General features: G+C 43.4%; 1 protein-coding gene across 4 annotated transcripts in view; it reads right to left on the bottom strand.

Moving 5' to 3' along the window:
* Window positions 1-13,244, bottom strand: part of TJP3 (tight junction protein 3) — a 162,431-nt gene that overhangs the window by 52,163 nt on the left and 97,024 nt on the right. For all 4 annotated transcript variants that reach the window (XM_069962580.1, XM_069962581.1, XM_069962579.1 and 1 more), the window contains exons 11-14: window positions 12,506-12,662; window positions 10,066-10,174; window positions 9,764-9,983; window positions 9,494-9,681 (exon numbers count right to left, since the gene is read on the bottom strand). In XM_069962580.1, coding sequence (XP_069818681.1) covers window positions 9,494-9,681; window positions 9,764-9,983; window positions 10,066-10,174; window positions 12,506-12,662 — 674 coding nt within the window. The remainder of the gene's footprint in view (window positions 1-9,493; window positions 9,682-9,763; window positions 9,984-10,065; window positions 10,175-12,505; window positions 12,663-13,244) is intronic.

The following is a 13,244-nucleotide window of genomic DNA, read 5'->3' as shown; positions in this document are numbered from 1 at the left end:
TACCAGGCATCTAATTCTTGTCTTTTGACTATATTTGCTTGGTACTAGGGATGAGCGAACCGAACCGTTACGAACCAGAATACGAACCAGAATAATAAGGAATGAAATGAATAAAATCAAGGATAGTGTATTGGGTATGGAGAAAGCTGTTCCAGGTCTGGAAGGGCAAATGAAGGAGGCAGGGAAGAAATTAGATATGTTAACTAGATTTGCATTTCCAGGGAAATTCATAGTGCTTGAAAAGAGCACCCCTTTAACAGTGATTCCCTTTAAAAGAAACTTTAACCCTTGATACCCTCCCTTTAAGAGCGACTTGGATACCATCCCTTTAAGAGAGACTTGGGTACAGTCCTTTTAAGAGAGACTTGGGTACCTCTGCTACTTCACTGACTTGGCTCTGCTGTATCATGCGGGTATCGGCTCTGCTACATCACTGGCTCATCTCTGCTGCGTAGTGTGGGTGTCGGCTCTGCTACACGGCTGCCTCAGCTTTGCTACGTAGTGTGGGTGTCGGCTCTGCTACACGGCTGCCTCAGCTCTGCCAAGTAGTGTGGGCATCGTCTCTGTTACACGGCGGCCTCAGCTCTGCTACATAGTGCAGGTATCGGCTCTGCTACATAGCTTCCTCAGCTCTGCTACTTTACTGACTGTACTCTGATACTTATAAAGGTAAAGATCATTGCTCGGTTACCATGACAATCTTACTCATGTCAGTGAGACAAAATCTTAAAGGACTAATGATAAGCGAGCATGTTTGTCCGAGCTTGGTTCTCGTTCGAGTATTAGGGTACTTGATGGTACTCGTTACTCGGACGAGCATCTTGCGATACATGAGAAAATGGCATCATCCGTTTCCTGAAAGGTTGGGCGCAATTTCTCAGCCAATCAATATGCAGGAGACTCTTTGGTACATCCTGCGATCATGTGGGACCCATACATGTCGATAACAGTGATTGGTTGGCCAGATCAGATGACCCTGGAATATAAAAATCTGGGCCGGTGGTGCTCGGCTCACATGCATGCTGGAAGAGAATAGGGACAGAGCTGCTGCTTGTCAGTGAGAGCGTGAGGGCTCGTTCCCACTGAGCAAAAGCAGCTGAATTTCTGCGCTGAATCAGCGCTGAAATTTCAGCCGTTAAAATAGGTGCAGAGCTAATTTCCATTGTGTTGAATGGAAATTCTGCTCTGCAGTTCACACAGTGGAATTTCCGCACTGAACTAATCCGCTTTCCGCCAGAAGAATGAACATGTTCATTCTTCCGCTAGCGGAAGCCTATACAAATCAATGGGGCTCTGATTTTCTGTTTCAGCGCGGATTCAGCGCGGAATACAAGCGTAATACAAGCGGAAATTACTCACTGAATCAGCGCGGAAATGGGGAAAAGGGGGGGGGGGAGGATTCTAGTATATGTTCTGGTATAGTCTAGTTTACTCGCCAAATACTCGCTGAATTTCAGCGCTGAATGCATGCGGATTCAGCGAGTATTCCGCGCTGAATTTGTCAAGAGCTGATTACGAGCTGAACACTTTCCTAGCAGAATACGCAGGGATTCTGCTTACATTCTGCTTATATTCTGCTCGGAATTCAGCGTCAGTTGATTTCAGGCGGAAATATTTCCTTGCGTAATCCGCTCCTTTTGCTCTGTGTGAACGTAGCCTTAGGGAGGGAATTAGCGTTCCAGTAGGCAGGGATACTATAGAAAGAACCCAACAGCCCTTGTAAGGGCTTAAAATCTTTTTTTTTTTTTTTTTTTAAATTACTCCAAACTGCTGGCTGAGACTTGCAGTACAGCTAACACGATTTTAGAAGCACACTGTGGTGATCGGCTGTTGGCAGAAAAGGGACAGCAGGTGTTGCATACAGACCCCAAAGAAGTCCTCAGTGCTATTATATTTTTTTGTGGCTGGTGCTGCTGCTGTTGTACATTGTATTGCTGTGATTTGTAGTACAGCTGCTACCACCACTTACACACAGACTATACGACAACCTCCAAAAATTAGTGTGACCAGTATATTTTCTTATTTCTTTATTTCTTAGTGTAGCCATATCCAAGCTCACTGCTAATTGCCTTATAGAAATGAACAAAGCCTGAATTTCACCTGAATTCAACTGCCCACCCGGGGAAAGCAGCTCAACATGAGGAATCTTCGTATATCCTCTCCTCCTTCTCTTCCACCTCCTTCAATTCTCAGCCAACAGCCAATTCTTGTTCCGCCATGCTGTGTCTGGCATAATTTTTCGGTGGCTCACCTGCTACCTCACTTTTAATCGTTCTGTGTCCTCACTGCCATGCTGTGTCAGGCCTAATTTTTGTGAGGTTGAACGCCTGCCTCATCAAGGCCACTTTATGGGTTTTTTTTAATGTTCAATTTCAGTTTTCAAAGCACACCGCAGACATTCACTCCCTAGTTTCTTCTCGCAACTTATGGGGCCTCAGGGTACACCGCAGTGAAACCGCAGCAGTCTGAACAGGTGATCAAGTGTAGAGAACATACAAACTTCATGCAGATGTTGTCCTTTGGGGCATTTGAACCCAGGACCCCAGCGCTGCATGGTTACAGTGCTAACCACTGAGCGACTCAAACTCAAAGTCAAACTAGTGGTGGGGAGAAGTGGTGAGTCACATGATACAGGGAAAATTACCCAAACTGCTAAAGTAGTCAGGGGGTGTCATGCCCCAGCCCTGGTCAGCCTAGTAACTTAAAAAGACAAGTTATTAAGGGGGGAGGAGGGGAGCAGTCAGCTTGTCAGGCACTGTCAGGGGAACACTCTCCAAGGCCTTTGACATTCAAAGAGACCTTCAGGCATTTGACTGTGGTTGCATGTGCCTTGCCCATCTTGGTCTGGGTCAGCACTTTTGTCTTGAGGTTGACCACCAGGCTGTTGCCTAGAAATTGGCGTAATGGTGTGATTAGGCAGCCTCAGAGTAATCAATGCATGCTGCCCCTGCTGTTTCCTGTCCATTTACGTGGTGTTTCCATCATTTTCTGAGGTTGACAGGTTTTCACACAACCTTCCCTGTGCTGAGCTTGGGTCCCCTGCAAAAATGCTCGAGTTTCCCATTGACTTCAATGGGGTTCGTTACTGGAAACGAGCAACAGAGTAAAAATATACGTCTTGAGTAACGAGCACCCGAGCATTTTAGTACTCGCTCATCACTATTAAGGACCGTCCATCTTCTACATCTTCTTTTGGCCAATAGTGGACATGTGACTGTGTGGATGTTGTGAGGCATTGACTGACAAGACCTTAGAATTTCTTTTAGCTGCTATATTTCAGCTAATTGCATGTGTGCAGTGATTGGCTGTTAAAGTTTACAGTGTGGCCATTATTTCCAATGGGCCATTATTTCCTATGGGAAATTAGGAGTCTTTAAACTTAAATTTCTTAAAAATGACAAATTCGATCAGAACCAAAAACAACACCTGTCACCGCCGAGGGCTTCGAAACGCAGTTTGAACTGAGTCTGTGCGCAAAGCAGTTCGGGCTGTATAAATCGCAGAGGTATGACAGGCAGAAGAAGAAGCGGAAGAATACAGATTACAATATAGTGCTTATAAAGGAAAAAGGATATAATAAAGGATAATGCACCACTACACAAGAAGATCACGGATCTTGAAGATAAATCGAGGAGAGCTAACATTCACATTCTAGGCCTACTGGAAGGATCAGAGGATGATGATCCAGAAAAGTTTTTGTATCAATGGTTAATTGAACAAATAGGGGCAGACAGCCTTTCTATACATTTCAATATTGAAAGGACCCGAGTTCCGAGATAATCACCACCCCCAGGGGCTCTGCCCATAATTATGATTGTAAAAACATTGCTTTCTAGAGATAGGCACATAATCCTGAGAAAGAAGAGAGAAGAGACAACTGACTTATCATGGAGCGAAGATCGCAATGTTTCCAGATTTCTTTCGGGCAATTAAAAAAAAAAAAAAGGGAATAATTTAAAAAGGAGATAAGGAGATTATCTAATTCTCACTTCTGTTTCCTTCACAACTGAGGTTTGTGTATAGAGGTTTGTGTATAAGGATAATTTTTTTTTCTTTTTTCAAACAGTCTAGGAAGCTACGGAATGGCTTGATAAGGAAGATATCCCGGTTGATAATGACGATAATTTAAATAATCATTATATGGATTTGTAGGATGTGGGGTCGGGTCGGGTCCAGGGGTGTTGTATAAGGTAAGAGACTTGCAAGGCTTAGCGAGTGGGTTGCGGGGGGTGGGGGGGGGGGGAGATCTGTGGTGTTTAGTTTTTTTTCTTAGATGGAGACTAGGCTGCTTACTTGGAACATAAGTGGGTTGGGAGATAGACTGAAAAGGCGGACATATAATTTGATTAAACCATATTGCCCCATGTACCACGTGTCGGTCTCCTGGTTCACATGGGTCCCGACACTATCTCCACACTGTGTTAGTCAGCGACTGCCAACTCCGCAAAGCGTGCACAAGCAGGGAAGGGAGGCCATAGAATGTACAAGCAGGGAAGTGAGGCCATAGTACCTTCTATCCTTCCCATTCTACCTGCAGGAGCTATGGTGAGTACAAGCTCATATTTACGCTTGTGTTTGGCGGCAGCTTTCTCCGCCAGTGGTGCCTGCTGGGTTTTGCGGGGGGCCCTTTGAGCTTGGTCCTGTAACATTGGGGTTGCAGGGCTCCAAGTGTGGAGATAGTGTAGGGACCCATGTGAATCAGGAGACCGGCACGTTGGACATGGGGCAATATGGTCTGATCAAATTATATACCAACATACTGGCGTTGGTTTTTGAATGTGGCCGAGAAGCATTAGTGTCAGCCATAGGTGTGATGTGCAACAGCTTCTTTCTCTCCATGTCTTATTATATCTTTCTTTATTGCAGGCTAGAAGGGCCCCAGATAGTATTGGCCTTTGTCTATATCCCCCTCTCCCCCTTCACGTATGAGGTAATGACCATATTGGTACAATTTATGCATAATAAGGGAACTACTCCCCTGGTTATAAATGGCGATTTTAATATGATCATGAATCCTGACAAGGACAGGAGGAGTTACGGGCATCTGGCTACTCAGAGATCCCCCTTGCAAAGTTCGTCCAGGAGGTTGGCTGGGAGAACATATGGAGGTCCCTCTACCAAGAGAAACGAGTATTCTTATGCTATAGCACCATATACAATTCTGCATCACGTATTGATATGGCTCTTTGTAATAGTATAGCTTTGGGGAAGACTAGGAGAATGATTTATGAACCTAAAACAATATCTGACCATACACCATCATTGGAGTTAGATTTAGGAGGTAAGGGCTCTCACTGTAGGAAACCTTGTAGGGTTAACTATACTGGTTGACCTTAGTTGATGAAAGCAATGAGGTTGGGAGGGAGATTACCTTTAGTAGGCAGGTCAATAATTGAATGGCTGAGGTACAAGTGGTGTGGGATTCGCTAAAGGCCTATATTAGAGGGTTATTATGTAAAGAAATTAAACCAGAAGAGAAGTAATGTTAAAGCAAGAGAGGGGGGGTTGGAAGAAGTGGTACTTAATAGTGAGAGGAAGTTTCTAGATACGCCTAGTTATGAGAACCTGATTGATCTGAAGAACGCACAGGATGACTTATCAGCTTATATAAAGGGAGAGAACACTGTACAAAATTTATTTTCCAGAATGTAAAAGCATAAAATTGAGGGCAGGCGGGCGGCCGAACAAAACTTTAGCAGAAATAGTTAGAGCATAGGAACCAAGTAGGGATATAGAACTTATTGTGGGACAGGATGGGACTGTTAATACACATCAACAAAGTATAGAGAAGGCTTTTGTTCAATTTTATCAGAAACTATATACAGCAAAAGAGCTTTTTCGCTAAAATAGAGCTGCCTAAATTAACACAAAAACCGATGAAGGGGTTAAATGTCCCCATCTACGTGGCAGAAATCCAGCACACTATCAATACTGCACCAAATGGCTCCTCCCCAGGCCAAGATGGACTGCCGTTTGACCTTTATGAAAGGTATAGTTAGGCTTGCCAACTTGAAGTGATTAATGAACCCTGTCTTACAAGGAGACTTCCCTGGTCAATGTTGGAAGCAATGATTATAATTTTTACCGAAGATAGATAAGGACCCAAGAGAATTCGATTAATCTAGACCTATATCCCTGCTTAACTCTGATTTTCTTCTCCAAAATTATTGTTTCTAGGTTAAAAACCATCATAAACCATAGAGCAAGTTGAGAGCAGAATGGAGTTATACCCGGTCGTCCTGTATTTATGAATATCGAACAAGTGTTTGCGAGTGTTCAAGTGGAGAAGGGAGTGCCCCGTTCCATCCTGTCGATAGATGCTCTGGGGTTTCCTTTAGAGGGCTTTAGAAGCTTTTTTTTGGGTCAAACACTTAATAGTCTGGATAAAACTTGTGTATCTCCGGTAGCAAGGTTGCGTCACAGAGCAGTTTACCCTCTCCAGAGGGACTCGACAGGACTGCCCCCTCTCCCCCTTGTATATGCCTTATACATTGAGCCTTTTTTGTGTCTTATTAAACAAGATTCTAGTATTAAAGGATTTGGATTGGGGGGCACCGAGGCTAAAATTATATATATATATTTTTTTTTACAGGAACCGGCGAGTTTGGAGCAGTAGCAGGCCTGAAGGTCAACTGGAAAAAGTAATCACTTCTGAATATAGACCATAAGGACACTCTGCCGGATTACGGTTTAAAGCTGGGTTCACACTACGTATATTTCAGTCAGTATTGTGGTCCTCATATTGCAACCAAAACCAGGAATGGATTAAAAACACAGAAAGGCTCTGTTCACACAATGTTGAAATTGAGTGGATGGCCGCCGTATAACAGTAAATAACGGCCATTATTTCAATATAACAGCCGTTGTTTTAAAATAACAGCAAATATTTGCCATTAAATGGCGGCCATCCACTCAATTTCAACATTGTGAACAGATCCTTTCTGTGTTTTCAATCCACTCCTGGTTTTGGTTGCAATATGAGGACCACAATACTGACTGAAATATACGTAGTGTGAACCCAGCCTTAGGCTGGTTGACCCAGGTCAGGGCCGCAAATATTTAGGCATTTGGATTATGAAAAACGTAGAGAAGTTTGTTGAATTTAATTTGAAACCATTAATTAACAAAATGGGGGGGGGGGGGGGACATGATATTTCGATGAGACTCCTTTTGTCAGTGGCAGATCATCTGTCACTGATAAAAATGAATATTCAACCACAGATCTTGTTTGTGCTGAGGGTGGGTTCACACTAAGGAATCTGTGCAGAGAAGTTCCCGCAGATTCCGTCGCTCGCTCCTTCGCCTGTGCCAAAGACTCCATTCTATGGTCGGGTGAATTCCGCTGTCCGCTGAAGGAATTGACATGTCAATTCTTTCGGCTGACGGCGGAATCCGCCTATGCATGGAATGGAGTCTATGGCACAGGCAGATATGCGCATGGCCGCAAGCTGGGGCGTGTGATGGAATCCACAGGAACTTCTTCGCACAGATTCCTCAGGTTGAACCCACCCTTACTAAAGGATAAATATATGTTTATCCCAGGCATGTTTAAATTCAGTTATTGCAGATTTACCCTCCACATCTGCTGGAAGTTTGTTTAAATCTACTATTCTTTCTGTAAAGTAATATTTTGTCATGTTGCTTCTGATCTTTCTCTCAAATAACCTCAGGCTGCATCCCCTTGTCCTTGAGTTCAATTTTTTCTAAATACACTTTCCTCTTGAACTTTATTTAGTCCTTAAAGGAGAAGTCTGGTGAAAATTTTTATTAAAGTATTGTATTGCCCCCCAAAAGTTATACAAATCACCAATATACACTTATTCCGGGAAATGTTTATAAAGTGCTTTTTTTCCTGCACTTACTACTGCATCAAGGCTTCACTTCCTGGATAAAAGGTGATGTCACGACCCGACTCTCAGAGCTTTGCGGGCTGTGGCTGCTGGAGAGGATGATGGCAGGGGGACACTGGAGGGACACTGAGAATCCCTCTGCCATGATCCTCTCCAGCAGCCACAGCCTGCACAGCTCTGGGAGTTGGGTTGTGACATCACCGTTTTATCCAGGAAGTGAAGCCTTGATGCAGTAGTAAGTGCAGAGAAAAAAACACTTTATATATAAACATTTCCTGTAATAAGTGTATATTGGTGATTTGTTTAACTTTGGGGGGGCAATACAATACTTTAATAAAAATTTTCGCCAGACTTCTCCTTTAAAGGTTTCGATCATGTCCCCCTTTCCCTTCTTTCCTCCAGACTATAAAGCTTCAAATCCTTTTTGGATATGTTTTGTGCCCGATACCTGCCACCATTTTCATAGCCAGTCTTTGGAATTGTTACATTTTATCAATACCTTTTTTTAGGTGAGGTCGCCAGAACTGAACACAGTATTCCAGATGTGGTATCATTAGAGCGCTATACAATGGGATCACAATCTCCTTTTTCCTACTGGTTAAACCTCTAGCTATACGATTTGCCCAGCATACGATTTGCTTTTCTGACTGCTTGGTTGCATTGGTGACTCATTTTAAGGCTTTCAGAAATCACTACCCCTAAATCCTTTTCTTCTAAAGTCTATGCCAACATAGAACTGCCGATACAATACTCAGATAGAGGATTCCTCCTCATCAAAAGCATTATTTTACATTTGGAAAAATTATTTGGACCACATAGTAAAGCTTAATCTATTTCTATGTTCCTGACTAATCTAGGAATATCAATTTTATTGCATACTTTTGTGTCATCAGCAAACAGACAAGCCTCTCCTACCAAACCTTTTCCTATGTCACTTACATCTGTGGTTGTCATAGGCAACGTAATTTAAAGGGGTGCATGAAAATTTTTCTTTTACATCCACTTTACATAGAGGTTATATTGTGTTTGGAGTGTATTGTTGAGAGGCTGTGATAGTGGCGTAATACTGTTACTTGGGTGTGATAGATGCACCCTGCCATGCTTCCCCTGCTGTCCCAGTTGCATTCCAGAGGTGTTTGCATCATTTTCTGAGGTGTCATTGTGGACTTGGTGACCTCCAAGTGGTCGAATTTAGGTTTCCAAGAAACAAGCATTTTTCTCTCACTGACTTTAATGGGGTTTGATATTTAATTGAATAGCTAGAGGTAAAGAGCTCTAGTGAGACCACATTTTGAATACTGTGTCCAGTTCTGGAGACCTCACCTACAAAAGAATATGAAAAAATAGAACTCAAGAACAAGGGACATAATCTGAGGTTAGTTGGTGGAAAGATCAGAAGCGACATGAGAAAATCTTACTTTACCGAAAGTTGCAGGTACCTGGAACAAACTTTCAGCAGATGTGGTAGGTATATCTACAATAACTAAATTTAAACTTACCTGGGATAAAATAACATGCCTGTCTATCCTAAGATAAGAAAGAAATAACTTAAAAGGGCAAACATATAGGCAAGTTACAAGCCTATAAAAACATATAGGCAAATTACAAGATAAGAGGAAGTAAAAAAAAGTTTGGTGTCTTACCTTCCCGAAGCACTACTTTCTCATATGGAGGATACTTTGCCTTGCTAGTAATTGCAGACAGATCTTCTCTACTTTTCTTTAATATTTTTTTGGCTCCCCTTAAGCCTCTCAGCTTCCAAAACTCAGCTCTTGGTCCTGAAGACAACTGAGGCTTTAGGACATTTTCTAAGCTAGCATATTGTTCTGCCCTGAAAAAGTTTGAATTGCAATTTTACAGTCAAGTAAGATGAAATACAAATAAAAAATAAGGTGGTTTAGCAACCAGTTTACCTAACACGATTTGGTATAATTCCCTTGTCCATCTCCTTTAAATCATGGGCAACACGCACGGCAAGCCAACTTCCAAGTTTCCCACGATACATTGTGTCCAGTACATGGAATATCTCGCCGCGAGTGAAGCGAAGGCCAGATGGAGTATCTGGCTCATAATCGAAGTGTGCACGGATATAAAAGGAATCACCAACATTGGACTTTATCATCTTTCTGTAAACTATAATATAATCAGTTTGTAGTATGTGCCTTATGCCAAAGAGCATACAGTACAGGAAATATATCCAAACTGTTTGACTTACTGTCTTCTTTGCCCTGTGTAAGTATTATAACCTCTTCATTTTGTGGTAAGTTCATCAAATATTGTATGGCATCCTCCCGTGTAATGTTGTGGAAACTGGTTTCATTTACCTGCAGATGGCAAGAGCAAATAAACTTACATGCTGGGATATAGTGAACACTTGGTAAACTGTGCACCTAAAGAGGAGCTGCACATGACATTGCCATTCCAGTAACATTATTCTCAGGCTGCCATCATTTGAGATGAGTGTTTGAAAAGAGATGTTAGTTTCTGTTAACAGTTTAGAACAATAAATGAGATGATTATGCTAAATCTATTTAAAATTGGCATCTTTAAGGGGTAAAAATACTATATCATCCCCTAATGTTGCAGACATTGATGAATATTTTCCAAATTAGTATGAAAACAGTAGGGGAATTCTTCTAACTACACAATTATAAAGCTTGTTGAACTGACTTGAGTACATGTCAGTAGTTTATATATACACATGCACTGAACATTACTGTCCTAATACCCTACCAATGGTGCGGTGAGCCTTTATTTTATGACCAATACACATATGAACAAAGACAATGGACACTACGTATGTTCTAAAGAGAATGTACTAGAAAAGAGAAACAGAAGTGCAGGGGGCTTCCTGGTGCAATATCGTCAGATTTCAAGGAGGGGGAGTGGTAGTGCAGAGAGTGAAGTTGTAGTTCTCACACACTCACCTTTTAGGTTACAAACCCACTTGGCGGGTCTGCAGCGAGTCTCCATGCTACGTTTTTGCAGCGAGACTCGCTGCAGATCCCGGCCCTATGCTTTTAATGGCAGACAAACACGCAGCAGGGATGTACATCCCTGCTGCAAGTTTGTCTGCAGCCCACCCCATTAACCCCCCGGCCGCCGGAGCTGATACTTCACCTGATCCCGGCTCCGGCGGTTCCCGATGTCTTCAGCAAGCCGGAGCGGGGACCAGGTGAAGTATATGCTCCAGCCAGCCGCCCGCAGCCCCGGCCGCCCGATCGCCCCCCCCCCCAGCTCCGGCCGCCCGATCGCCCCCCCGCAGCCCCGGCCGCCCGATGGCCCCCCCGCAGCACCGATCGCCCCCCGCAGCACTGATCGCACGCCCCCCCCGCAGCACTGATCGCTTACACGCCCCCCTGCAGCCCCGGCCGCTCGATCGGGGGGGGCGTGCGATCGGTGCTGCGGGGGGGGGGGGGGGGGGGGGGGGTCGATCGGGCGGCCGGGGCTGCGGGGGGGCGATCGGGCGGCCGGGGCTGCGGGGGGGGGGGGGGGGGGGGCGGCCGGGGCTGCGTGTTTGTCTGCCATTAAAAGCAAAGCATAGGGCCGGGATCTGCAGCGAGTCTCGCTGCAAAAACGCAGCATGGAGACTCGCTGCAGACCCGCCAAGTGGGTTTGTAACCTTAGGGTTGTGCAATGAATAGGTACAACTTTATAAAGCGCTTTCAAAAACACTGCAGCTAAACCAGGACCATCAACAACTTAAGATAAAGCATATGGATAGAGGGCCTGCTCGGACCTAGGGGGATAACAATGTCCTCTAGATGGAAAAGCACAGGAGTGCCAAAAACATTGCTCACATATATCTCATGAAAACCGCTGTGTATGTATTGCGGTAATAGCCCGCACAGTGAGCAAACAATATACAGAGTAATTGATAGTTAATATATCATATTGCAATACATACACAGCAGTTTCCATTAGATTTATGTGAGCAATGTTTTTGGCACACCTATGCTTTTCCATCTAGAGGACATTATTATTCCGCTGGGTCAGTGCGGGCCCCCTATCCTTAAAGGGACTGTGTCATCATAAAATGACCTATTGTCTAAATAAAGATTTTTATGTTAAATGGGTTGGTCACTTTATAGTAAAATTGTTCAGTGAACAGTATTATTAACTGTACTCACTGCACTAACTGACAGCAGCTCCCTGTGTGCCTCAGAGCTAAAATAAGACTCCCCTCCTCCAGGCTGTGCTGCCCTGCTTCTCGGTGAGTCTGTCCATAAGATGGCTGACATGGAGAAGCATGTGACCATGCCCCGCCCCCTGTGTCCACCACTAAGCCTTTATTTGCCTATGGAGAACAATGGGGGGAGTGCATGGTCACCGTGTGGAATTACCTCTTTGGGCTAGCTTCACACAGAATAAAATAAAAATTAAATATGACTAATTTTGAGTGGAAAAAAAGTGAACAGATGGGGGGAAAAAGTAATATAGGTTGTAAGTAATGAGCCTATTCATTTGCATGGTCGTAATCAGTTACAGCACTTATTCTAGTAAAAGGAAAATGTTTCCCCAATTTAAAAACAACGTTGTGTTGACGACAGCACACCTGTGACGAGAAAGACAAAACTAGAATTTTGTTGCAAGGGGCAAGAACAGTATACGCAAAGAGGTAATATAAGTTGCCAAATCTTAAAAAGAATGCTCACCTGAAGGATTTGATCACCCTCTTTCATGCCTTCCCGAGCTGCAGGGCTCCCTTCTTGAACGGAGGCAACAAATATTCCCACATCATTACCCCCAGCAAGGCGAAGTCCAATGCTTTTTTCCTTCTGAAACTGGACTAGGCGTGCTTCAGGACTATACCTTGAAAATTAATATAAAAAAAATGTGTCAAGACTTGCAAAACCACTTATATATACATACAGCACCAATAGATGCATGTTTATAAAATTAATTCACATATGGAAATAATGGTTTAATTTACTATAGAATGTAGGTAAGAAAATCAAGGTTGTAACGGACATATTACCTTTTCTCCAAAGATGTGTAACTGTTAACCTTTATTTTTTTTTTCTTCAAAATCTCTTAAGTGGCTAAAATGGGTGCCAAAGAGTGCCTAAGGGTGAAGGATAATAAAAAGAGGAGGGACTTTCAAGGCATTAGAGAGCTTGGCAAGCCACTGGCATATTAGGCTTAGAGTGGGCTATAGGGGATTAAGGGCTATAAAGGAAAAATTATTAAAGGGGTTGCCCACTTTATAGTAAAATTGTTTAGTATATAGTACTAGTAAGTGTACTCATGGCCCTTACCAACAGCAGCTCCATGTGTACCTCTGAGCTAAAATCAGACTCCTTTTTTTTCCTGTTTCTTCCCTTCCCTCCTCCCATAACATGACGTCCCTGAAGATCACTTCCCTAAACATTAGGGATTTTAGTATACCAGAAA

The sequence above is a fragment of the Dendropsophus ebraccatus genome, chromosome 3 (genome assembly GCF_027789765.1).
Source record: "Dendropsophus ebraccatus isolate aDenEbr1 chromosome 3, aDenEbr1.pat, whole genome shotgun sequence".
Lineage (NCBI taxonomy): Eukaryota > Metazoa > Chordata > Amphibia > Anura > Hylidae > Dendropsophus > Dendropsophus ebraccatus.
The sequence above is the reverse complement of the archived record's forward strand: the minus strand, read 5'-3'. Positions and strand labels throughout refer to the sequence as shown.